The 27,818-nt window shown below is 44.4% G+C and overlaps 1 protein-coding gene across 4 annotated transcripts in view; it reads right to left on the reverse strand.

Annotated features, from left to right (window-relative positions):
• Positions 1-4,209: 4,209 nt before the first annotated feature.
• The window catches only part of POMGNT2 (protein O-linked mannose N-acetylglucosaminyltransferase 2 (beta 1,4-)), a 36,472-nt gene continuing 12,863 nt past the window's right edge, over positions 4,210-27,818 (reverse strand). For 2 of the 4 annotated variants that reach the window (XM_072853898.1, XM_072853897.1), the window contains 2 exons: positions 13,079-13,266; positions 4,210-6,522 (listed from right to left, as the gene is read on the reverse strand). In XM_072853898.1, the coding sequence (XP_072709999.1) occupies positions 4,694-6,430 (1,737 nt within the window). In that variant the 5' untranslated portion in view covers positions 6,431-6,522; positions 13,079-13,266 and the 3' untranslated portion in view covers positions 4,210-4,693. The remainder of the gene's footprint in view (positions 6,523-13,078; positions 13,267-27,818) is intronic. The other 2 variants (XM_072853899.1, XM_072853896.1) reach the window with 1 other exon arrangement.

The raw sequence follows: 27,818 nt of genomic DNA on the forward strand, positions 1-27,818 counted from the left end.
GAGAAATCCATAGGGCCAGTAAAAATGGTGCAATAATTTTGCTCAGCAAAAGCTATCCAGTAATAATTTATGGTAGGCATGGATTTTTCTGGATGAGGTTTAGGATTCTGCATGCTTGTGAAGGTCTAAGTGCACTGCATAAGCACTGGAGCATCTCTGGCTGGTGAGATGATGATCAGCCGGTGGCCACCACCTTGCTCCCCTGCCCCAGCATCCCACCAAGGCGTCCCACTGGCTGCGCAGAGGGAGATTAGGAGGAGCCAGGTTGTACCCATACGAGAACATCGCTCACAGGGGACCAGCATCCTCACTGCTTCTCGCTTGGCCAATAGCTCAGTGACCTCTTCATGCCACACCCAGCCAAGGGAGCAAGCTCAGGACACCCACCTCTAAGCCACTGTCCATCATATAAACCACAATTCCTGCCTGGAACAAGGGTTTAAAAGCCACACAGAGGATGCTGATAGTTGCCTTGGCAGGACACAGGTTATCTCAAGAGGACTATTAAAATATACATACAAAACAAAAGAAAAAATTGGACTTCATTAATATTTCCCAGTGTGTTAGGTTCCTGAGAAGCAGGCACACAAGTGCTCTAGAAATTTTCTGACACAAGCTCCCGCAGGCGATCATGAGAAATGCCACCTGCCAGGCTGGTTGGAACAAGTCCCTCCTGCCACTTGATAGTCCTGGAGAGGGTCTGTCTCAGTGGCTTTTCAGCCCTCGATTTGTGCTACTCTAACCTGCTCCTCAGGCAATACCTCCAGGTCAACTGGTCTTCCACGGTGTTGAGCAAGGGGTGGTCCATTTAAGACAAGCGCCATCTGTAAGTCTCAACTCTCCACAGCCCCGGTGGCAGGATGTCCTTCTCGAGAAACACACCCAAGCCAGATTAGAGTTGAGCCTCTTCAGAAATGTTTCTATTCTAGGATATGGTTTTTGAGGGCGAGTTTGGGCTATGAGCAACTGAAAATAACAGTAGCATGAATTGCTCTGGCTCTATTAAAGTCACTATCACCCTTGAGAAGTCCCGTCCCGTAGGGAACCATATTACCATACAACCTGCAGCTCCTGCTCCAACACCTCATGTGCGCGAGCTGGTAAGTGCTCCATTCAGTCCTTCTTCACCCTCGTACGTGTCGGTAAGGAGCCTTCCCACAGCAGCTGGCTGCACTTTGGCTAATTAAAATGAGATGAAACTGCAGCCAGAGGAAATCCTCCTAGATGATCCATCTCCATAAGCATGGCCAAGCCCGACAGCAGCGAGTTCGAGACCAGCTTGCTATTAGTATCCTGCACTGCCCCCAGAGGGCTTTGGATTTAATCCCAGCTATTTCTCTTCTTCCAGGACAATGGGGCCAGACAGCACCACAGAGCTTAATGTATTTGCTTTGGGAGCAAAACCAAATTATGCAATGGTGGAAGGCGCGAGTCTCTTGCACAACACGACTTGTCAAAAGGAGCCCCATAAGCTTGCCAGAGGAACAGGCTGTTTTGGAAATACAGTAACCCAGCTCCAGCCCTGCCTTGCCGCACGTTAGAAATGCAGTCCCAGCCCCTGTGCACGGAGAGCCTGCGTTCGTTACAGGATTAAACTTTAAGCAATGCCAGGCAAGCATTCCTTCTGATCAATTAAGAAGTGGCATTGACAGAGAAAAGCCCTGCTGGGTTTTCTTGAAACATAAAGGCTGGAGACTGTGCAAGAGGATATTCGTGTGAAGCAAGGGAAACAAACAGCCCGTGGGACAGGGGAGGATCAGGGGTGAAAAATGGAACGGGCTTGCAGAGCACTGATGGCAAAGTTATTAAAAGGAAAGAAAATTAACTACGGGAAGATGCTAGCACTCCAGAGCAGTTCTTGAGGTAGTGTAAATCAGCATAACATTACTGTGCCCAATTTATGACAGCTACAGGCTGGGCCACGTACTCTTGAGTGCTGTATGCCCCAGCAGAGGGGGAATCCAGGTATAGCAGTGAGGCTCTGGTACGGACATTCTTACACTGGGCAGGCGTTGGAGGCGAATGGCCACATCACCGTCACAACTTCAGTGTTCAGCTATCTCAGAATTTGAAAAGGAAAAATCCTTTAATTTTTTTTCCACCTTGTAAAGTACTCATAGCACTGATGAGGAAGACAGAACCTGAATGCACATTTTTGGAAAGCACATTTGATTATCTTCTGGAAAAAGTGAGTGTCTGAACGCAAGAGACCGCTTTATGCTAGAGTTAAGAGCATGGAAACCCACATATATGATATTTCATTGCTCTGTAGCCAATTTTGTTGATTAGAATCATTAGGATACAAGAAGAAAATAGTTAATGTGCTGTAACTAATCTGCAAATGTTAGAAAATCTGCAATCATATAAAACCAATTTTAAGTGAAATGGGATGGTCTACAAATTACAGGCAAAGGATTGCTACCAAAGGCACTGAGAAAGACAGGCAGGAAAGCAACACACAGACCAATACCCCGCCCAGGACAAAAGGTGGTTAGGGGAACACAGGCAGCTCACACGCCCAAAGAAAATGACTTCTGAAAACTGATGCAAAACAAATGCTGACCAAACTTCATCCTTCAGAAGGCTCATTTAATACCGACTTCATAGGGTGCCACCATTACCACACTTGCAACAGCCAGCAGGATGGCCAGTGGCCACAGGCCTACCTGCAACTTGAATGGCCGCGGGGATGCAAGGTTGCTGCAAAACCCTGCCGTGAGTGGGAGCTAATCAGCCAGTGAGGCCCTGGGGAGCTACAGGTCCTGGTGGCTTCCCTAAACAGCCTGCTCGCACGTCTGTTACCTGTTTATGAAGTTTTTCTCACCTCAGCTCTGACATACGTGGCATGTGATGTGCAGCCACGTGGAGACTTTGGGGCACGGCTCAGAAACTCACTTCACTTCAGCAAGCAGCCCATTTTGTCCTAAGAAAACAACAGCGGGAGTATTCATGCGCGCCTTTAAAATATCAAGACAAAAATTATTAGTTGGCGAGGCTACAATGGCAAAGCAAACACAGACTTTGGGATTGTTGTTCTGTTTTTTTTTCCCCCCTTTAGATCATAAACATGCTTGAAAACAAAGCAAGACATAATGAAAATGAATATACATAAGTAGCACTTGCCTGAAGGTCCAATGCTGTACTGTGGTGTTTCACTCATTTTTCAGCCCTCTTGTTTCTTGTCTGATTTGTACAGCAATGTTTTTCTCCCCCACTCTCTAGAACTCATATTATAACCCTGCCTTGAGATGCTCATCTATCAGCTCATCACTCAGAAAGCAAGCCATTTATCCTACTGTTCAAACATCCATCCAGACCGTGGATGGAGGACAGTGGGGGCTAGGGAGGGAAAGGAGAAGAAAGCACTTTTCCTGTTGCTTTAACATTGGTTATAAACTATGGAGGATGCTAACTTCTATCAGTGAAACATCTCACGCTCCTGCCCCCTTTTTCCTCTCCTTCCCAAGGCCTGTACTTTTGACACAGAGCTGTTTTACAAAGACAGCGTCATTTAAGATCTCCACCTAAAGGAGAAATGCGCAGGATCAGGTCTTAAGTAGGCAGTGTGTTACCCCAGCAATGAAGCCAGATTCTGATCTTGGGGAAAATGAGTATAAGTCTAGAATAAACCACTCCCCTGACCAGACCAACACAGGTACGAGTGTCATCAGTCCAGCCCCTGCCATGCGTTCTGTCCAGCCCAACAGACTTGTTGGGCCCAACTTGCCCCCCCCGACTCCGCTTCCTCCCACCAACATGCAGGAAAGCCCGTGTGCAGAAAGCTTCCTTGGCGACCGCCTGCCTATTACTTAGCAAAGCATGTACCTGTTAGCAGCCATTATCAACAGATTATTCTGATCGAACACCAAAAAAATTATTTTCTTGAGCGGATTGCTGTAAGTGCAATCTCTTCCCCATTATCTCTTCCAAACCATCCCCTTCTTTTCCCACAGACCTGTACATAACTCACAAAATGAAAACAGATCTTAAAACACAATAAATTATTTTATCCACTCCATCCCTTCTATCTCCCATCTGCTATTCCGGTCTTTTGCTATTGGGGTGCAGTAAATCTGATTTTAAACATGAAGCTGACACTGTAGTCTCATTCTCTTCAGCCAAAATATGAAAAATACAAAGCTACCCATATACACATTTTATCACAGCAATAGATAAATCTATCACAATAACCATTTTGACAGATAATAAAAAGCAAAAAAATATTGAGGAGGTTTATGGCAGTTTAATGAAGGCTCTCATACCAAATCTTGAACTCAAAGTTACAGTCAGTTATTGAAAAAAATAACTTACAATGAAAAAGCTGATGAGAATTGCCCACCTAGCCATGGAATTAACTGCGGTTTAACACTGCGCTTAAATACTCACCACACAATAGAAACGAATTTAAATCACGACCAAGGTACACACAATTCACTTCCATTCTGCTTTCAATTACATGTATTCAGCACGTAATTTAACCTCTGGAAGTTACTTTGAAGAACACAGAGGATTTTTTTTAACACTCACTGGAAATAAATACCATTTAAAGAATACACATGGAGTGCAATAAAATGGACACTTAGGCACTGATACAGACTAGTCCTCTTCAGCCCTCTACAAACTACAAGACAAGAAGTTTTAAACCACAGATGGAGTGGAGAGCAGGGCAGAGCTGTACAGGTAGCGCAACAGGTTATGTACTACACAAGAGCACATCTGCAAAAGGTCCCAGGAGATTTTTGTTGAAGATGCAGCGTATCCACACCAGGTATATTGTGAAGGGCTTAATGTTTTCTGAGAAGGTGTGATTCTGATGGGACAATATATAAGGCATGTAAGTGTTTTCCCCTTGCTCTTGTATCCACACTTCGTATTTCACTTCTCTGACCTTGAGATACTTCAGGTTCCAGGGGATCTGCCAGGACACGGCAAGTTTAGCTTCGCTCGTGCCCTGGACAGAGGCTTGACACTTGGCATCCCTCACTTTGCCAGGGTAGAGGCTACCAGACCACTTCTGCTTCTTGGGTCCAGGCTTAGACTTCACAGTCTGTCTGATCACATGGATGAGAGAAGGGATGTTCACCTTCGTGTCCTGGTAAGCACGGAACAGCCACTCGGGGTTGCGGCAGCAGAGGTGCCGCGGCACCTCTGTGCTCTTGATGATGCGCTCTTGCTCAGCTTTGTCCAGATGAGCAATCCCGCCCTGATCCCAAGGTCTGTCTGGGTAGGTAACAGTGTCTTCCCTGTCGGTGTTCTGCCAGGCAATGTACTGCAGGTCCATGCCAGGAAGGGTTGCCAGGGTTTTGTAAGGGGTATAGTGTTCAGGGTTGATAGCATAAGGAAAGAGCTCCACCACTGTGGCACCTCTTGGCAGGAAGAGAGACATGACTAATTGGGCCCCATGCATGCTCACCAGCATGGACGCATTGCTGATCAACCGGATGATGTCAGAAAATGAATGCTCCTCCAGAGAGACGGTAATGGTTTTCATCTGAAACTCCTGAGCGAGAGCCAGGATTAGTTCTGCCTCATTTAGGATAAGTCTGTTGATTGTTCGACTGAACACTACGATGTACTCCTCACTGGAGCTTTCCTCCAAGCTGACGTTCAGCCTCTGTGTCATGAATTTGGTGAACTGCCTGATCTCGTTACCAGAAACCAAGATGTTAGCCTTCGGCCCTTGCGGTTGGACAAATCCGTACTGGTACCAGGTGGTGATTTTGGACAGTCCCACGTATGATTTGGTAAAGCAGAGGAGCCTGCCCAGGGTTTTAAGCTGCTCCCTGAGGAGCGGCTGCTTGTTACTCAGTAACTTGTAGAGGTCAAAGTGAACACCTTCACTCCACCCTTCCATGAAGAAGAGCCGTGCCTCCAGGTCTAAATCAGAGAACTGCTGCATGGTGTAATAAATGGGGAGGAGGTCGTCGTGAAAGACGTGCATCAGGTTGTCTGGGTTGAACCTGTTAGCGATCAGCGCCACATCAGGCACAAAGACCGGCTTTGGCATAAATTTCAGCGCAGCAGCTGGCAGCTCCACAAAGTTGAAGTACTGGGTGTTGTGATCTTCCACCGAGGAGAGGTCGAGCAGAGCTGGCTGGAACCTCCGGGAGCCCAGGTTGGGTAGCATGACCGAGGAGTTGCTGTGAAAGTAGACAAACTCCTCAGCCTCGGTAGAGTAGCAGAGGGACTCAAAGCGGCAGATGCGGTCGGTGTGCATCCTGCCAGTGCACACCATCCTGGTACCGTCCTCCACCAATGCCTGGAGAGCTGCATGGTAGTCAATCTGAACCTGAGAGAGTTCCTGAGACTGACGTGTGAGGACCAACTCCTCTTCGACCATGAAGACATGCTCTCGCAGTTTGATGTATTTCCACAGCACAGCAGCAAGGACAGACACGAGCAGGGCATTAAACACAGCTGCTATGTTCATTCTGTAGTTAGATCCTAGCAAGATGGCAGGTGGGGAATGCAATGGAGAGGGAACACATCATTAACACTCCTTGACATGGTGAGGGCAAAGACCTGTGGAAAATAATAAAAGAAAGGAACCATTTAAACATCAGGTTTACAGCTCTACCATAAATCACATTTTATGGACTATTCGAGGGAGTTGAGGCTTTTTTCAGTAATTTTTCCGCCTTCCAGGGAATGAGGAAAAGAAGAAAAGAGTGCCAAAGAACTATCCAAAACCGTAAAAAAAAGCAAACAGAACTGGAAGCTGCTCTACAGGAAGGCTTCCTCTCTCATTTTCATTTCTATCCTTTTGGAGAGGAAAAAGTAAAAGAGTTTGAGGATGAGCTCTATGAAGCTTTGTCAGAAAAAATGGCAGGTTCCCTGGGACTTTGGCTCACACTGCTTTTTGCAGACCAGTCCAACAGCGAGAGGAAAGACAGCGCCACAATCACTGGGCCACTCGCACAGGGCTTGGGAGACCTAGCTCCTTCTCTTGATCTGCCATAGGCCTTTTGCATGTCTGCGAGTACCCAACTCTACTTCTCGCCTCTACCGCGCAGATAACAATAGTACAAGAAGTATTGCCAAGTATAGATTTTGCCGCACTCCATTCCAACATGAAATGTGAGCTGGTGAACATAACATTCAATTTAATTTTATTGTGGGGGTGGGGGAGGACTTGCAGGTCTATGAACTGCCCTGTGTCCCAAGTCACTCAGTCATTTCTTTGGCTGCAATCTGGGATCAAAGGCTAGGAGCTGCCATCATCTTCCAGAAGAAATATTGGCATGGAAGAGAGGAGAGCTCCGCTTTTCATGCAAGAAACTCATGTTTCATTAAAGCAATCGAACCTTCATTTAGTGAGAGTCTGAGCTGCACCAGCACAACCATCCCTTATACAAATGGGAAGGTAATACATTTGAAGTGTTTCTAGTGTTGGTGTTTTCCCATCCCAACCTAAGACTCTCTCCTGTGCTGTTCCAAGGCCTCCCTGTTTCTTTTTCTGTTATGGGAGAGAGCCTGCCACTGTTTTCTTTCTATGTAGAAACACTACTGGCTTATATCACAGTATTGATTACATTTTCAACTGTGAACTTCAGTTGAGATATTCATTCACCTACAGTATTTATGGACTCAAATTTTCATTATGCATCAAGGTTCACTGCTAGTCAGGCTGTAAATAATTGCAGCCATGACTCATGGGGAACTATAGGACGGCAAATTTCTGATTGGTATATACCTGATTAAACTGTTTCTAACGGCAGTTTTTAAAGGTAGCAATTTAAACTCCCTTTGATGCAAGTTTGGAGGGAGGGAAAAAAAGCAATGTCTCAAGCACATGCTCTGACATCCCAAGCAATAGTCCCTTAGCATTTTAACCCAGAGATGTGTGTTTTTATATGCCAGAGTGGAGGAAGACAGCAAGGCATACTTAGGATCAATGCAAACACCTTCTCTACTGTCAAGGGAGTTCTTTTGAAAAGAGTTATTGCAGCCTAAAAGCTTGATCCTGCAATCTGGCTCATGCAGCTTGGAATTGAATGGAGAATCACACATGGAATTCAATGAAGTTAGAAGGGATCCCTACAGCTTGTGAGATCCCAACAGCCTGCGGGATCCCTGTCTTCGGAAGAACTGAAGGTGCGTGGGAGACTGAATAATGCCAAAGAAACAAGTGCTAGCTGTAAGCCACACAGATTCAAGAGGTGGTCTCTAGGGATCTGAGCAACAAATTCATTTCAATTTCAGCACAGCTCTAGCTACTCAAATTAAACAGAAATGAAGTCCACCTCCTTTGGCAAGTGGTCTGAAAAACTGCCTCATTTAGCAGCTCCCTAAAAGCAAGCAGCAAATTAAAAAGGTGTTGTTTCGATTTCAACTATCGAAAAGGAAATAGGAAGGGACCCAGAGTGGTCATCTAATCACCAGGGCAGGATCAGCTCTCCCTAAACCACTCCCAAAATATGCTTATCTATCTCATTCTTAATACTGATTCATCTCTTCATCCAGTCTCTAGCAATAAAGGCATGAAGGACTGTGATAAACTCTTTCCTAACACTCAGCCTTTGTTTCCACCACAGCAATTTAAACCTGGTCTTGTCCCAGGTGCCACAGATATCCTGCACAGATGAATGATGGCTGTCACATCACCTCTCAATCTTTCCTTCTCTATAGCAAGGGATGACTGCTGCTCCTGATGGCTTTGCAACTCTCAACCATGGCTGTTCCATGGACAGCCTTGAATGGAAACCTACTGGGGACAGCAGTACATCACTCGGTAGGCTCTGCTAATGCAACCAAACCAGTTTTCAGGAAAAGAAATTTTTGATGGGGACAGATCTTAAGTTATTTTGTTGGTACCAGACTTCCAAAGCTTCATTTTACTTCTTCACTATTTTTGAAAGACATCTAACAATATCATCCAACTCTCCACATAACCTCTCCACTACAGACTTCTCATCTTGTGAGCACAGCTTTAAACGACTTCAGCAGCATCACCAAGGAAAGGACCGAGCCCAAGCATCCACGTGCAAAGCCTGCTAGTCAGTATGGGAAGGAGAGCTTTAACAATCAAGTCCTCTGCCACAAGCACATGCTTCAAATGAAGGCCAGTCTGCAGGCATTGTGAAAGTTAAATACTGCAGGTCAGAAGAACAAAGCACCTACAAGTTCAACGGAGTCAACGCAAGTTGCAAGAACTTGGCAGAGGGGGAAAACCACATGGCCTCTTTATTATTCCAGTACAGCAGGGAGAGTGTGTATGTGTGGGTGTTTCAAAGGCATCAGAAGACAGCAGTCCATGCATTTCACGGGCATCTCAGAGGTGGAGAGCTCCGCCGACCATTACAAACCCCTTGAGCCAAACAGGCCTCCTTGGAAACAGCCTGTTCTAATGTTTCACCCCTGACTGACTTGTTCTCTCCCCTCCAGCCCCAAGGGAGGGGCATAAGAGGCACTTCAAAGATGCAGCCTGACAGATGCGGCCAATGTTCGGAGGCTAGCAATTTTCATTTCAGACTCTGCTACAGCAATACCTGCTAAATGGCTACAAATGAACAACTCAGCTTTTTAATAAAAATCACCTGCAAGGCCTTCCTCCATCTCTTCCCTCACTGCAGTTCTTTCACTTCCCTGCACTTAGCTGAAGTGAGTGGATGTGCTTTAGCCATGTGCTTTAGCCATGTCAGGAATGAATGTTAAAAGCTAGCAATGCTAAAGAAATCCATCTTCATTCCTGTTCCTCGTTGCCAGTTCGTAAATCCTGCTTCATGCTGCTTGGCTGAAAGCTGCTTTTGATGGAAGTGAACAAGGGGATGTGGACAGGAAGGGGTGTCGCAGGCGGAACTAAAAGGAGAATTTCACAGGTACTCAGGGAACAGTCTTGATTCTTTGCCTGTTTTCTCACATTTTATCATCCACCTTTTTTTTAATCTGACGCTTTCAGTGAACGCAGACCTTAGAGAACTAAAATCTTTGGTCCTTCAGGGAGTGACAGAACATAAATAGTAACAAACCATCCCACTGTTTGCTTTTACATATCCAGGAGAGGCTGCACCAAGGGGGTAAAGGCAAGCAATCACTCTCCATGCCCCCTGGTTCCTCAGTCCCCCAAGCTGAGATCAGTCATTAAGCATTGTCAGCAGCAGTAGTCCTGGGATGGGAAACTTTCCCAGGAGGCAGCAAGTAACTCTGAAATAGGTGAAAGCATTTAGTCTTCCACCTGCTTCACAATAGAAGAAACTTTCATTACTAAATCTCCCTCACAAAATGGGTCTGCTCCCACTCCCCTCCCACGGTGTCACTGGAGAACATCTTAAGAACTGAAAAGCACTTGCAGAAGTGGCAGGCCAGACACACTGCTACTTTCCTTAAGAGCAGAGTCCTCTGTGCTGTTTCTTTCTACATATAAGTCAGCGTCTAGGCCGTTCAAACCCCCAGTTGCCCACAGACTATCTCCTCCCCATCCCTACCACACTCATCCACCCTCTCACTTCCCAGTGACACTGGGATAACCATGGCTTAGCTCCACGTGAGCAATGCATCCCAAGGAAATCGCATGGACTGACATTTTTTTACTCTCTGCTTTGAAATGCTAAAGTACCATCCTGCAGCAACAGAAGATGCGACAGCTGATAGACTAGAGCCTAGCCGGAAGAGACATGCACGTAAAAGCAGCACAGAGCTTCTTGCTGCCAAGCTGGCAGAGGGCAACGATGCCCCATGGGAGGGGACAGGACGTGCCCTTGAGGACTCCCAACAGGGGCAGGCTGCAGGGGAGGAGCGGCAGTGAGAGAGGGAGACAGAAGTGGCAGATTTCCCTTGCAGCGATGCTGACAGGGCAGCGGGGCAGCTGACTTACAGCACCGCACGGTCAAAGATGGGGAGCTCAACGAACACACCGGCATACAGGCAGCTCAAGACTTTGCAAGGGAAATAAGAGCGTGTTCTGAGGTTTTTGCAGCTCGGCCTCAATGGATGCTGCTCCAGAGGCTAAGAGCCTGTGGGAAGGGACTCTATTTTTGGTCAGCTTATCTTTCCTCTTTTTCCAAGAGATCACAGGCATGAAGAGCTTAGCCCATTCTCCTCCTCCACCCTCACTAGCTTACAAAAAGGGTCACAGCTTCATCCTCTCAGCCCAGCTACTGCTGCTCTAACTAGCAGTGATTACTGGTGAGCAGGTAAAGACTTCAGGAGCATGCATCTGGTGTGTTCAGCAAGCGCCTCTGGCAGAGACTTGGAGCATCTTGCAGGTCCATAATACTCTACGGGAAGTCTGGACACAGTAACACCTTCTGCCTGTTAGCTGCTGGTCATCTGATGTTATAAACATCCTCAGAAAGTGGGAAAGCAACAGGAAGCATAGACAGGGAAGCTGTTCTTCACCTCTTGTTAACATGTCGAGGAGATCAGAGTGGGTTGGATGGAAGAGATTAATTTATACTAATAGGCAGTTGGCATAAAGGACTGTTTGGATTCATTTAAGAGATGAGTTCTGTTGTTCTTTTTTTAATTATGAAGCTAGGGTAGGATGAATCACTGCTTTAAAGCTATTAATATGATGGACAATGTTTTAAATCTCTTCTCCATTTTAAAAACTACAATCTAAGTAAGAAATTGGGAGAACAGCTACAAAGTCCACACAACAAAAAACAAAAAAGACACAAACATGCACTACTAAGACCCCCAGGGGAATAAAACAAGAGCTTGATTAGGGAGAACAAGGGTCACCAGGGTGAACTGCACATCTAAAAGGGGCTCACCCAGTCCTGCAGGTATTAAGAAAACAAGAAGTGCTGTTTTTGTCTACTTAGGCCTTGCCAAGCTTTTGCTACCAACTGCACAAGCACTTTCCAAGCCAATGCTCAGTTTTCCTGAGCTACAGAAGGCTAAAAAAACCTCACAAAATTGAAAAAAAAACCCATGAAGGACACACGTTTCCCGAAAGCATCACCACTCTGTGCACAGAGAGAATTGCCTCTACATGGAGGCCAACTTGGGTTTGGCCCAGCTGACCAGCTCCCACAGAGGCTGCCAGTCATGGCAGTGGTGTCCAAGCAGAACCATCTCCACAGTTCCCAGAAATGCAGCACAACTGGAACTGGACTGGGGCTGCTCCTGCCACGGGCCAGGGAAGGAGTCGGGGCAGAGCCGCGTGGGTAGGAAATGGGCAGGGGACCCTGACCTTTCTTGTTACGGCAACACAGTGGGAGGGGTGGGAGCAGATATTCCGTCCTCGAGGACATTTTCCCCATTAGCACTCCCTACCCCTGGATCCATCTCGTGCTAGGCTGGCTTTCCAGGCTGGGACAGGAAAAGTAAAGCATGCAAACATGGCATTTCACACTCCCCCTGCAAAATGTCTTCTGTTCTTTCTCCTATCCCTGATGCAAGAGGCATAGCTAAGGATGTGGTATATGTAATACATGCAGTTTTAAATACCTACTTCATTCATGCTCGAAGCAGAAGTTCCTAGAAGGCAACTTTCCCAATTGGAAGGAGGGGGAGTTAGGATTCGGCAGCCAAGAATTGGCTTTTATTCTCATCTCTGTCACAGATTCCCGCAGAATTACAAGCAAGTCAATCCCCACAGCCCAAAAGGCTGTTATCATCTTATTCACTGTATTTGTTTAATGAGATACATATATCTTTCACAGTACATATCACATTAAAGAAAGGATGGTACACTGAATGATTGATATACTGGAACATTTTCTTTGTAAAAAGCAGCCAAGTGTAGAAGTGCTGAGTTTTTAAACAGGAAAAGAGCAGATTCTCGAAGGAAGCAAACCCAGTAGTTAAAGATACAAATATTATTAACGAAGCCTGATACAAAAAGGGAATACGAAAAATAAGAATACCTTAACTCTGCAGCTTCAAGTAGAATTTTAAACATAGAACCTTATTCAAGAAAAAATAAAATTGAAACATAACTATTTTTTTTAAAACAACTGTCTCATAAAAACTTTAGGTAACTATAGACAGTTGTAATCAAAATTAGGTTTATCTTCAGTTTTTATGGTTTAGCATAAGTCAGGAATAGAAAGCAAAACTGTAAGTCTTTCTATACAAGACTGCAATCAAAGAAGATTGAGGCTCTGTGCAATGGTCCCTACTGCAAACATACCTTCAATATGAACAGGAGAATATTGGTGGCTACTGGACACCTTCCAGCTGTGCTTATGGATGGAAAATCTAAGTTTTCTTCCATTTAATTTCAGAGGCTGTGAGAGCTGGGATAGGAAGAGATCCAACCTGACTTTCAGGTTGACTAGTAGCCATTGATTTAATATTTGTCGATGCTGCTATCTTGATCTACAAAAGAACAGGTTAAAAAAAAATAATCCAACACTAAGCAGTCAATGCATATAAGTAAACCACAAAACTGAGCTAAAAGTATGAAACTAAAAAGAATACTTCTTGGGCTTTTACTATCCACATTTCCAAGATCTCTTCTCCATCCAGGATGACATGGAGTATGAAATCCTTTCCCCAAACAAAAACCAACCCTGATCTCCAGAAAACTCCCCTAAATAAGATGGATTTCTGATAAACAAGCTTGAGGTGGGAGACATAAGAAAAATGAGCTAAAAAAAGAAAAAAAAAAATTGTTTCTCTCAGCCCTCAAGTCTTCACCTTTTGACAGTCCCAAGTGTAAAGATGAAAACCCAAGGTACTCAAAATAACCATGGCTAGACAGAGGGGGAAGCTTAACAGACGGAGTTCATTCCAGCCAATCTTTGTTCACCCAAGTATCTCATTGAAACCTATCGGGTTATACTGGCATTAACAGCACTATCATATGAGTGAAAAACCTCTCCTTTTGCCTAGTCTCTTGCTGTTAGTCTGTAAGCAAGATACCTTTGTCAGAAACAAAAACGTGTCAGAGAGCAGCAGATTTATCTTACTTCAGTGGTCTACCTAAATCAAAGACAGACTGGGGGTGGCAGAAGGGAAAATTTACTAATGCTGCAAAAGTGAATTAAAAGAATATGATGAGAAATCCCAAAGTACTGGACAAGATGAGCTTCAGCCACTCCAACTATGCCTTTGGGGGTTAGCTGCCATTTGTTATTCTCTGTATTTTATCTATCCTTTTTTTCTCTATTCTCTGCTGGGAAGAGTACCTGTGTTATTTGGATACTGGGACTGGTGCTTAGCAGCATTTACAGCCTGAGCTCTCCCCGCTTCTCATCAGCATGATGCCTAAGACCACTCCTGTGTGCTGCAAATTCTAAGCAGGAACCGAAATTGTTCGGAGCACAGCACAGCCAAAAAGAACAGCAAAAACCCCTCCTTGGTTACCACAAGCTCTACATAAGCATGTTTTTAGGGGAGGGTAAAAAAAAAAGTAATCCCAAAGCAGCACCTGTCCAGTAAGAAATACATTTCTTAAAACCTACAGAATTTAGCCCAGAGCAAGATGTTTTCCCCATGGGACTTTTGTTTAAAAATGATAAAGCAAACCACCAGTCAAACAAAGAGGGACTACAAAGACCTGGGATTACAAATGAACTACTGACCTCCTTCCCACACATGCACAGCCATAGAGGAGAGATTCAGTGTGAAGTTGCGGGGGGGGGGAGGGGGGGGGGGCAAGGAGACAGCATCAAAAAACACACTAACCCCCCACCCCCCGAAGTACACTGCAGCCAGGAGTGCCAACAAAACTGAATTCAGAGCCGTATGTGATCAGCACAGCAAACAGAGCACAGTTACAATAACACCCAGCAAAGAAACACAGTAATTCAGAGCATCTGCAACCTTTTTCATCTTGGAAGTACTATCACTGGTAGATTAGTGTTTCAGCACATGCACGCATACCTGGTGTTGCTAAATAAAAGGAAATGCTATCCAGTGCCTCTCTTTCACAGGAGAAAGAAAAAAGAAGACACCTTAAAGCTACGCTTTGCAGGGGAACGAACACTCTTCCAGTCCTCTTCTTTCCCCAGCACCATAAAGAAAAAGAAAAAATCGTATCTAGCAGCTCCCAGCACCGTAACCCGTGCACCATCTGCAGACTGAACTACCTTTCTCCCCCAGGTCTGAGCATGCTCTGTCTGTCGGGCAGTGTCCTATCGCTCCAGCTGGCTCACCTCAATTTGTTAGCCTCCCAGAGGTCAGCCTTGCATGCAGGATGATTTGCTGCAGTGTTCCTGCAAACCCCCAAAGGGCGGCCACACTGAAACAAACACCATCGTGCTGTTTCACAAAGCTGAGCATGTCTTGGGAGACAGACAGCAAACTGGTTTGGGGGGACACATTTTAGAAATCCTGCTTTTAGATATTATTAATGCCACTACTACTCCAAACACTTCACACAAAAGAACAAAACAATAGCAGAGAAAGGAAAAAAATGCCCCTTGCTAGAGGATATGAAAGCCATTCAGCGTGCTTTCTAGCAATTCCCTCATCACCAGGGAAGTGACTTCCCAGCTGTGATGGTCAGCAAATGGCTTAGTATTGAACAAGGCTGTGAGTGCCCTCCTTCAGAGATCCAGGGAACCGTATTTTGGAAATGAAGTTATCTTTTACGGTAGAAACAGTAATTCCTAAATACAAAGGCACAAAAATGAGCCAGGGCTTATAAGAGAGTATCTTACTGTGTACAAGCTGAAGGTCATGAAGGCGAAAGTGTCTTACGCCAATCTTCTCAGCAGAGCTTGAACCTGTGGGGATTGAGCAGTTTCTTGAAGATGGCAAACTAGGCAGTACTGACTAGGAACATTTCAAGTCCTAATCCTGCAACTGGATCTAGGATTAGAAGAGCAGCCCGGTTCTGCCCACGGCTCTGCCCAAAGGCTCATGGCAGGAAGCCACACCACTGAACACAGTTATTAGGAGTGGGATCCCAGCTCTGTAGGAACATACTTGCAGACAGATCACAAGGAAACATATGAGGCTTGCTGCAAATGTGTTGTCCATATATTTGCAGGATCCACCTTGTTGCTTATCTTGGGAGGCTTTTTCCCTTTAAGTAAGACCTAACAGGTAAACTAAGAATGATGAAAAAGAGGAAAAGTTCTTTAACACCCACGTGTACACACATGTCTATACAGACACTCTCAGATGAAGAGCAACCATTTTACATAAGGAAAAAAGAGAAAAGCATTCCTAGGTTTTTGCTTATGACAGGAATTATCCTCGTTGCCAAAATGAAGAAGCTCAAATGGCTCTGCATTAAAAAATGCAATTAGGTAAGAAACGGGGTATTCAAAACTCTCAACTAGAAGAGTCTGGCAGCTCCAAGGGTTAGCATGTTACCTGAACTCTCACTCTAAATATGCATCACAGACAAGGTGGCATCTCCAGCTTCTTACCCTTCCCAAAACATGCTGGAAATGATCTAAGGGAGGGGATAAATGGATTTACAGCATCTGTGGTGGTTCACTACACTATGGAGTCACACTGCCTGGGCTGGCTACTGTTGACCAAGTCTGCAATCACTCTGTCCATGAACAGCCCCTGCTTACTGTGGAACTCCAGTCCCGAGAAACCTTCCGTTTCCATGCAAGAAGGCAAAGCAGTCCTGCCAAATTAATCTGCGGTAAGTGACAGGCTGAAGCATTTGCAGGGGCAGTGAGGGGCGATGATACACTTTGAATCACAGTAGCAATAGAGCACAATATTAAGTACTGCAATATCCTGAAACTTTTGGGGTGTGGATCCACCAGCATTTCAAGTTATTACAGGTGATGGGCTCCTCATTCACCATCAATTACCCTGACATTACTGAAGCCAGGACTCTCCCCTGGTGAAGGCCACTGCATGGGGACAACCTGCAATCTAGGATGGCACTTGGGTGTCTCCTCCTCCCTCCCAGGACATGGATCCACTGCGTCAAAACAAGCACGTCCCTCATCCAGCTTCTCCTGCCTACTGTGGCAGAGGCAGCATTTTCTCCGATACAAGATGAAAACAGGGTAGCGCTGAGGCAGAGATCTGGCAGAACTGGGAGGCACAAAGCAGCCCCAGGAAGATCATGACTTGTCCTGGGCAGGACCTAAGACCGCTAGCCTGAATACAGCCACTGTCAGAACTGAGAAATGCGGGTGTCATTCAGCATCACACATGCTTAGAAACACAGTAATACCATGGAATTTATAACCTTGAGTTTCTGACTGCCAGTTAAAAGCCAAATACAGAAGAAAAATAAGGTGAAAGAAACAAAGAACAAACCCAAATAACATTCTGCAAAATCAACAGAAGGTTCTTGACAAAGCTAGACCTTCAAAAATGAGCCTGCCAACACGATGAATAAACACAACTGTTGTATCTACTAAACTAGGGCATCACAGAAGTAAAACAGACATTTTCTCATCTCCTGCTCTGGAGTGCTGCTTTTACACCTCTGCCTTCTTGGTACAGAACAAGCAAAATGGTTCTGCCCCACCTGGAAACATTAAAAACCACTAGGATTGACAGGACAAGGTGCCATCTCCATCAGTTCCCTGCTTTCCAGGCCTGTGCCACCTCTTCCCACCAACTCAAGGTGGACTTTGAACTACAGCATGAGCCTATGCCTGTCCTGAGAGGATAGAATCAGAGAATCATAGAATTGTTTAGGTTGGAAAAGACCTTTAAGATCATCGAGTCCAATCATTAACACTGCCAAGTCCACCACTAAACCACATCCCTAAGTGCCACATTTACATGTCTTTTAAATACCTCCAAGTATGGTGACTGAACCACTTCCCTGGGCAACCAGTTCCAATGCTTGACAAGCCTTTTGGTGAAGAAATTTTTCCTAATATCCAATCTAAACCTCCGCTGGTGCAACTTGAGGCCATTTCCTCTTGTCCTATTGGAGAAGAGACGGACACCCACCTCGCTACAACCTCCTTTCAGGTAGTTGTAGGGAGTGATAAGGTCTCCCCTGAGCCTCCTTTTCTCCAGGCTAAACAGCTCCAGTTCCCTCAGCTGCTCCTCATCAGACTTGTGCTCCAGACCCTTCACCAGCTTCATTGCTCTTCTTTGGACACACTCCAGCACCTCAATATCTTTCTTGTAGTGAGGGGCCCAAAACTGAAGACAGTATTCAAGGTGCGGCCTCACCAGTGCCGAGTACAGGGGGACAATCACTTCCCTAGTCCTGCTGGCCACACTACTCCTGATACAAGCCAGGATGCTATTGGCCTTCTTGGCCACCGGGGCACACTGCTGGCTCATACTCAGCTGGTTGTTGACCAATGCCCCCAGGTCCTTTTCTGCTGGGCAGCTTTCCAGCCACTCTTCCCCAAGCCTGTAGCATTGCATAGGGCTGTTGTGACCCAAGCACAGGATCCGACACTTAGCCTGGTTGAACCTCATACAATTGGCCTCGGCCCATCGGTCCAGCCTGTCCAGGTCCCTCTGCAGAGCCTTCCTACCCTCAAGCAGATCAACACTCCCGCACAACTTGGTGATGTCTGCAAATTTACTGAGGGATCCAAAAGGGACACTGGTCAGTCACAGCTCCTTGGGGGAAATTTAAAAAAAAAAAAAAAAAAAAGGAAAATAAAAAAAAAGAGCAAACAGAATAGATCCCCTCTTTGGCAGGCCCAGCCAGTGACCCCAGCCTGTCCTGTTGGGACTAAGGATATCCAGAGTCACGCTTCTCTTTTGAGCTCATCTCATTACCCTCTAGCCCCTATGAATGCAAAGGTGTTGTCTCAAACAAGCCAGGCGTTTCTCCTCTGACTTTTGAAAGTTGAGGAGTGGAGTTAGATTTGTAGCTGACTTCACTTGAGAAAACACGACTTTGTGTTTTCCACACTTTGGAAAGCTCCACTGCATGACCTAGCTTCCACTGATGCTAACAGAAGCCTTTGCACTGACTCCACAGACCTTCACCTCTGGTTAGGGACTTTATCAGTGGGACCCCTAATAATCCAGACATACCATGCTGGGCTCCTTATCTTAGTCAAGCTTTGATTTTAATGGAGCAGAAGGTACAACATTTACAGACTGGTCTTCTATTTATGAATACGCTTGTTCTCTACCCCGGAATGAGGTATATGCATAGATTTCACAGGTACAATTTAACACATCACATGGAGATGGATAGTTTAATCCCAGTCCTGAAGAGGGTCCCATTGTCAATCTGCCACACCACGAAGTAACTGAACAAAATTACATCATTAAAGGGGGGAGGGAAACATAATCAAATAAATCAAACAACTCTGAAATAGTAACTGTCTATTACTACTGCACCATAAGGCACTAAGTGTGGCAGCCCCAAGCTCTTCTCGAATAGTCAGCACCGCCAGCCTACTGCAAGTTGGTGAGGTTTGAATAGGTTGCCTTGGCTCAGAACTAAGAGTTTGATAAATATTTAATACCCCTCATAAAGTTGCAGCCTCCAAAAACAGCGCCACAAAAGAAAAACAGTTAACATTTTTGGAACTTCTAAAAAAGCAGTACAGCACAAACAATACTCACCAAGTTAGCAAAGAAGTCTGAATAGACCCCTCTTGGTTTAGGACTGACAAAGAGAAGGTAAGTAATTATTTACTGAATCTTTGCCTTGCACGTATAAGTTGCAGGGGTGCCTGCGTCATTCCGAGTCACAGCATTTATTATTTATAGTCCCAGAATTACACTCTATATGGAATTGTTCTTCCTGCAGTGCTTTTCAACCAAAAGTGCATCTCAGTTTGAGAGCACAAAAAAATTTCATGCCTGAACTGACAAAAAAAAGTCCTTGTATTGGTAAAGACAGAAGGAGACAAAGGAAGCATTGGGTTTCTGGACACCATGATCAGGAGTCCACACGCGGAGGATGGCATTTGGATTCTGCAGAAGCTAACATTAAAACTGACGTCAAAAGGAGCAGGGCTTCAGCAAAATATTGAAAATCCCTAAGCAAGAATACACTTCAACAGAGAAAAAGGTATTTTTTGAAGAGTATCTCAATGGCCAAACCCCACTTTGCTCAACAGCTTCAAGCATGACATACTCCCAGGCTGAAGAGATGTTGGCTCCAAGTTTTACAGAAATATTAGGTTTACAAAGGTGTCAGTATGATCAAACACATTTCACACACACAGTTAGGTTACATGTCTCTACATCAACCTGACAAATTCATAGATATTTATTCTCCTCCACAGATATATGCATATTTTATACATATAAAATATATACTTGTTATGGAAAAGCACGCTAGCTATCTGAATTTGTCATATGCTAAACTATTCACTCTAACAATCCCTCCATCCCCATTAGGAACCACCCTAGCAGCACTGCAGGGACATACTGGCCTGCTCCTGCAGCTATATGCAATATTTGTTCAGATGAATGGCATGGGGGAGTCACCTGCTAGTTTCCAAGGCAGGAGATGGCTTTGGTAGCTGTTCTCACCCAAGCTAGGTGTCACTTGTGCTCTTTCAGGTTCCCATTTTGTCATCAGTAATGACAGGTCAGCAGCGTGACACAGATAAACCAATTCCCTCTCCTACAGCTATGCCAACTGTGCACCTACAAATGTAATTAGTGCCAATGCGTCTGTAAAGGAAGCAGAGATAATTCATGCTCATAAGAGCAGCTTGGTAAGTAAATGATGTTCACCTAGACTGACATGAGAAACCAAGGGTAAAACATTGCCTGGGGACCCCTGGGTATTGCTCATGGCCTCACAATGGTGCTTCCCACAGCCCACTACTTGTTAACTATTTTTGCCTAGGCATCAGTAAGATCATCTGCCCTCTCTTGGATGACACTAATATTAGGCCTTTATCACCACAGCATCGCCTGAAGAAACACATCTCCCATTTTACAGATGAAAAGACTGAAACTGTCAAAGGGATCTGGGTAGGACACACCACACCAGCAGCCACAAATATGGTAGCAGCTTCCTGTGAAAAACCCACCAACAATCAAACCCTCTTGTGTACCCCAAGGTTGTATTCATCTCCACAGGCTCCAGGGCTGAAGACAGGATCCAGGGCCTCCAAGATCACAGGTTACAGTTTAAACATGATAAAGGACAGGGAGGATTAAGTTATCAGCTCTGTCACTGTTGCTCTGAAAGAGCTGCTGACGGGGCAGCCGTAAGCCGACATGATCTGCTCTCAGCACATCATCCTCCCATCTTCTATCCCCATCCACACTTGCCGTGCAGAGGGCTGTGGGGCTTCCTGCATGCCTGGGAGACCCCCTGCAGCCACAACTTAGCCTGAAGTTGTAAGCCCTGCCAGCATAACTTGTCCTGAGAAGGGTGGAGGAAAAGGAAGAGAGTCCCTTTTTCCTGTCTGTCGAGACAAACAGCATAGTCATAACCAGCAAGTCTCATAGACATCTTAGGAAATTAAGATGCTAATACGACAGCAAAATACAGCTCTTGAATGTGAACATCATAGGGGTGCCGGTGTATGTAAAAGAAGAGAAATAACAGAAGTACAAAACTTGCATTTTAGGCTAAACAACGGAACTGTCAGGCACTTTGACGGATCTGTAGGGGTGAACAGCTAACAAGTGTGTGGAAGTATCTGAAGGACAGGGCTTAAGATGTCCAAGCATTTCACTGCCTTCACTGGATTATGCACCCATTTGCAAGTGGGCTGCAGTTGTTCCAGAACTGATGAGAACATCTCAGTTCACAAGCAGGATTACAGCAGAACGGTTCCCCACACCAATCTTTGCCCTAAGCTTCCCATTTCTGGTATGTTCAGAATTTGTGCTTTCCTAAAAAGCCTGGAGAACTGAAACCTACAAACCAAAGTCCTAGTACTTCATGGAAAGAAATCCACAAGGAGGCAGCAGCAGTGTCTACAATCTTGATCAAAACAGCAGTTTCGATCCAAGCTGGAGCGTGTGCTTCAATTAGCCAGTCTCTGACAAATGCCTGGAGGTGCCTAGCACAGCAGCATGACAGGAATGTAGTTCAGAGCCAAGGTAAAGGAGAATCTAAATCAAATCAGGGGAAATAAAAAGGTTTACTGCCATTTTGAGTCTCAAAATTGCAAATAGATTGTTTTACCTCCAATATCCCCTTCAGCCACACCTGTACACAATAGCCTTGCATCTTAAAGGGATGCAGCCAGCATATAACCCAACCCTGTTCATATGATAGTAGTGTAATATTAACAACTGATAGGAGCACAGTATTACTGGATACCCCCCGCCCCATGTAACCACTTAGACTGATGCTAAGGGAGCACAAAACATCCAGGCTCTGGGTTGGCAACATATCCCAGGGGTGCTAATATTCACATGAAAATTCAGAACAGAGCGTAAGGTCTCACGAATCATCTAAAATAACTTATACTGGAGCAGAAAAAAGGGTGTTTCCTGACAGCATAGGCCATAAGACTGAAAAATGTCTGCTGGCCAATTTAAACACTTTGTTAAAATTGCTTTTCGATTAGTACTTAAATACGCTAGTCTGATTTTCCCCGTGGAAAAGAACAATTCTTACCTTGTCTCTCATCTGATTACAGTATCATCAGAGGGCCCAGCAGAGCAGTAGTAACACATGGCTGCGGGCCAGGAATTTACTGTTTCAAATGTTACTCTGAGGGCTACTGCTACTACTGACAGGGGGAAGAGAAGAAAGCAATATGAATCATTTTTCTCGGCTTCAGTGTGAACTACTGCACGCAATAGGGGAAGTGTGATGAATACACTGAGTTACTTGTACAAAACCATTTCAACTCCTCCAGGTGTCATATGCAACAATTTACAGTTCAATAGCTACGAAGAACTTCTTCATGCCCTTGGCAGCCTGAAAATTCATCGAAGGACTATTGAATCTAGGCGTATTTATCAAAGGCACAGCAGCAAGAGGAAGAGGTTCGAGCCTGATTTGATTTTTTTTTTATATAAGACTTACAGTTCTATTTATTTGAATAGTAATTTAAAATATGGTAGTTAATTTTTGCCTCATAAATCCCACCAATAAATCAATGCATCATTTCCCTATAGCCCTCCTTCTCACCCCACCTCTGTTGAGGTTACAACACCCCCATTAATAGCTGATATGACATTTAATACACACAAGAGGGTGACAGTTTCAGAGAAAAAGCAGAAAGTATCTGTTGGGAGGGGAACATCTGCAAACCTACTGACATAGTTCTATTCACTGGTGGCCCTTCAATGATGGGAGATTCCTTACCTAACCCTGCCGCAGCAGCTCATTTCTGTTCCGTTCCTTCCCACTGGCAAGATCTGCTGCCTCTGTTGAGTCAAATGCTGAGTCAAGTATTTGGCAATGAGAATCTCTTCAAATAACTGAAGTGTAACCTGACTGTCACTGAGAGAAGAGCAACATCAGCCCGATAAACCAACTGCTGTTTAAAACAGCTGCACTTAAAAACATCTGCCCCCGTTCATTATGTACAGCTCTGGATCCATGTGCAGATATTTGCAAAGCCAAGAAGAGAGTGGTCTTTCAGCTACTTTACACAGTATTTTGAGACATCAAGGGCACTGCAGGCAGCACCCTATATCAAGATGTGCTTCCCCACCTCCAGACTCCTGCTAGCATTGCTGTCGATGCAGCCATTGCCCACAGAAGCCATCTAATTGTTATGAAAGCCCTGCAGCATTATGCAAGCACAGGGAGAGCTGGAGCAGGTCTGAACCCTTTCACTTGCAAAGAATTCCCAAGATGAGCCATAGTAAAAACATACATACTGTCACACCCATCATCCTCAAAGAGGATGGTTCTTGTGACCTTGGAGAAAAGACAAGACTAAAATATACATCTATATCAGCCATAGGCAGTAAGACCCATCCCAGGTCTGGAGGGGTCTGAGATGGAGGACATACATCATCCCAGGCAAACCTTCCTGCCTTGGCTCATCCAACTCCACCCTCTTCGTGGCAGAATGATGTGCTTATAATCTGTCCTGGAGGCTGACAGGAAGACTGCTGAGGTAGCCAACCCTTCTTCCCAAGCAAAGGGATTAAAGCTACAGCCACAAAAAGCTCCTCTTGCAACTATGAAGACTCAAATCTGCACCTGTATTAATGCAGCAAGCATCTGAAAGATGAAAGCACCCAAGTCAGAGGCTGAGGACTGACTAGAAAGCAGCCATCTTGCCAAGTGACTTAAAGTTACACAAAATAACCACCATTTCTTTACCATCAAGGTGATGAAATATACTAAAAACTAAAATACACTAAAATAAAAACCCTCTTCTCTAATTTGCTTGAATATATTCAGCGCTTAAAGACAAGCATGTACTTAACAGCCCTGTGTTCCAATGGGACAGACATGCACATAAATTAAGCAAGGACTAGAGAACTTTTTGAATAATAACTTGACTTTGTGACATCTGTGCTAAATATATATATAGGTATATAATACATATGTATGACTACTGCAAAATTAATGTAAAAGATTACAATTAATATATAGACTATATATTGCTCTTAAGTTTATACTTGCATTAAAAGATGATTAATCAGTGGCTTTATAAATTTCAAGAAATTAATTTCAGTAAGCTGCTAGCTTCCCAGCTTCAGTTTTATACCTTTGACACAATTGTAACAGTCAGAAGCCAAGAAGCTGCAAAGCCATATATAAATGCGTGTGAAGCTGTCCCAGGTCACCTTACAGGAGAAGAGAAGGGGAGAGCAACTCCAATCTTCATTTTCTATTAGCTCTCAGGTCTCTGCATGAACATGAATAATAACCTAAGTAGTAAAGAACAAACAGCCAGAAGCAAGGAGCAGGGGTAAGAACAAATCATTAAAAAGTGATAAGCACCAAGGGCCCTAACTTAGCTAAAGGCAATAAAAATACACATGCACAGGAAACCACTTCATGTCTCCTCAAAATGAATCTGGTCATATAGTTTTAGTGCCGAGTAAGTGACTGCCTCAGCACGACACAAGAGTGTCTGTTAGAAAGGACAGTATTTCATCTATGTGCTTAGAGGTCTGATAACCTATTTTCCCAGGTGTATCTCTCCCTCCTTCTCAAAGAGGAAATTACACAGCAAATTAATCTTTGTGCACCTTTTTATTTTCCACCCCTCCTCCTCTTCCCTCCTTCCACTCCTCCCATCCATTGTGAACGATATGAGGGAAAATATGGATGATTCACAACAAAACTGAAATAAATTCACAACAGCAGGAACAGCCTGAGTCTGATTCAGCTCACACGAGTGAGCTTATGGTGCGTCAGTGCAAAAAAAGTGGTCATGAAACTGGTGTCACACATCTTTCTGAGGAGGGCTTTTTGTCCACACAGGTATGGGTGGAAGGCTCATCTGCCCAGGGAGCAAACACTGGAAATTAATCTTGCCAGTGCAAAGGGATTTCGATTCACAAACCATCAACATCCCACTCAATTTATATTACAGGTGGCCAGCTGGGAGAGGGGAAACCAACAGCAAACTAAGACACAAAGCAATTCATGGCTAACTCATTTCCAGTGCGTCAAAGGCCCATCAGTGACTGCCCCATGCAATGGACTGTGGTCATCCTGTAACTATATTTGACTGTCTGCTTGCCAGAAGCAAATGCAAAACCCCATCGCATCCAGAAGTCATTGACATACAAAGCATTCCTCTTCAGAAGAGGGAGCACAGCTCAAATTCCTTCAAGGCATTTGCAATTGCCAAGGTACTTTACACAGACTGTGCTTAGATGTTTCATTGGTCACCAGTGGTCCAAAATTCACATACAGCTTAAAACTACACACGGGTTTCTGCGCTTAAAGAAATCAAGGTCTAAACCCTCAGTTGGGTACCACTCTCAGAACAAAACACATTCACACTAGTACATCACTGAAGGGAACCAAACTATCAAGAATAAGTGTTATTCAGAGAACAGTATGCAAAAGTGGGCCCTAAAACATAATGGGTGAAATTTTAGCTCCAAAAGAAATTAAAAACAGCATGGCTTTGAGAAGAATCTAACAGAAACACCCCAAACAGGCTGGTTTTGAAGACGGGAAGCTTTGAGAAGGGAGAGAAAAGCTTATTTTTCAGTGCTAACCACAAGACTTCATAAAAGAATCTTTTAAAAACTATATGGTCTACTGATTACTGTATCAGAGAGCCTAACTAGATGAATAAGAAAGATCTGTGTGCAAGCCCACTTCATAGAGGAGGTACATAGAGGATGCCTAGGAAGCTCATTATAATTCCTTGGATTCATGCAAGCATGGTCCTAGCATCTACACAGCTCTAAGGTGAAGAAAGAGATGGTTCTCTGAAACAGAAGTAGCCTATGCCAAATTTACACAACAAGGACTTCCAATCAAGGACTCAAATCCCATAATTCAGCTCCTCTTTGCTCCTTGAGCAACAGAGAAGCAGGCAGATCAGACTTGAAAGACATCTTTCCCTCCTAATTACACGGTAACAGTTTAAAACAGAGATTGTATCACACCCACCGTCTCTCAAGAACAAAAATACACATGTAATCAAATTGTTAAGGTAAACCAGTAAAAAGATGGAAAGGAAATTAACACCATATACAAACAAATCTTTGCAACTAAAAAATGAAACAATTTTTATTGAGAATTACATTTTCTCAGTTGAACTTCAGCAAGTAAGCTGGATGGTACAAAAAACACTTTTTTCACAAATACAAAAAAAATTATGTTATCAAATAAACTCTTATTCCTCTCATCTTTAATCCCAATCTCCAGATATGCCATCTCCACACAAGAACCAAGTAATCCTTGTTTAACATCAAAATGCCCCTTGGCCCCTTTTTACACATGTATCATCTTCAGAACATCTAGCAGCTGAAGAAGGAGCTCCTGGATCCAACTGTGCGGAGGAGTCCAGCTGTCAATAATTATCTACATCTCTGTTTCAGTTTTATAAGGCAGACCTAAAGGCCAGCAGAGAGGAGGACACTTGCATGTGTGTTTTGAAAAGAAAAGGCAAAATATTTTACAATGGAAAAGGGAAACATCAGTTGGTTCAGATGTAAGAATTGTGCAGCACAGCCTCTCGTAGGCACGACAAAGCAAGCTTTGGTGTGTGAGACAGTCAAGGGGCAATGAAAGCTGCAGGCAGGACGGGAAAAGTTAGTGAAACTTTTCAGCTGTCAGTGGAAAAAGCTTTAAGAGCTGAAGGGACAAATTACTGAGCCCTTTGCTTACAAAGCATTTCTTAAGAAAACTTCCAAGTCCAAATAGCCAACTATACTTAAACTCAGGTGAGTCTCTTCTCAAACATGAACAAAGCAAACCAAAAGAATATAGAAGACATAGGACTGAAATAAAGCGAAGGAAGAAAAGAAACAAGTAGGAAGGGAATAGAGAACAAAAAGAAGACACACTTGGACAAAGGATGTACAGCAGAAGAATGTACAACCTTCAAAGACTGCTCCAGAGAACAAAAGACTAGACTGGGAGATTATCTTTTTGATCTGTGTTTATCAGTAAAGCACCAAGGAATTTCCAATCATGAGCCTGAGACCTCATTGCACTGTATGAAGTAAACAAAATCACTTAAAACACAGGAGATGGATGTCAGAATTGCAGTGCCAGCTGCAATGCTGTAGGACCAGCTGGAGGTAAATCACTGAAAACTAACGATGCTATAAAATCAGTGCATCAGGAAAACTCAGCCCCCATCTCTCTTTTAGAGTCTCAAGGATGCAGGAGGGATGACATCTAATTCAGCACCAAAAAAAACAATAAAAACATTTCCATCTGTACACACAAATGATTTCTCCCCTCCCAGTCTGAATGCAAGCTCAAATCCAGGAGGAAGCGGATGGACGGCTTCATACCACCAAGAGTATGCAGACAGCACCCAGAGCAGAGAATACACTGCTTCCTCAGAAAGCACAGATGCCATCGAATTCAAAGGAGCAAGAAACGTGGCATGAAAATGAACTAAAGTGGAGGAAAGAAAACAGAGCCAAAAAGAGTGCTTATGCTAAAGGACAACCAGAAAAAGAACCAGACAAAGAAAAGA

Source organism: Ciconia boyciana, chromosome 2 (genome assembly GCF_034638445.1).
Source record: "Ciconia boyciana chromosome 2, ASM3463844v1, whole genome shotgun sequence".
Taxonomy (NCBI): Eukaryota; Metazoa; Chordata; class Aves; order Ciconiiformes; family Ciconiidae; genus Ciconia; species Ciconia boyciana.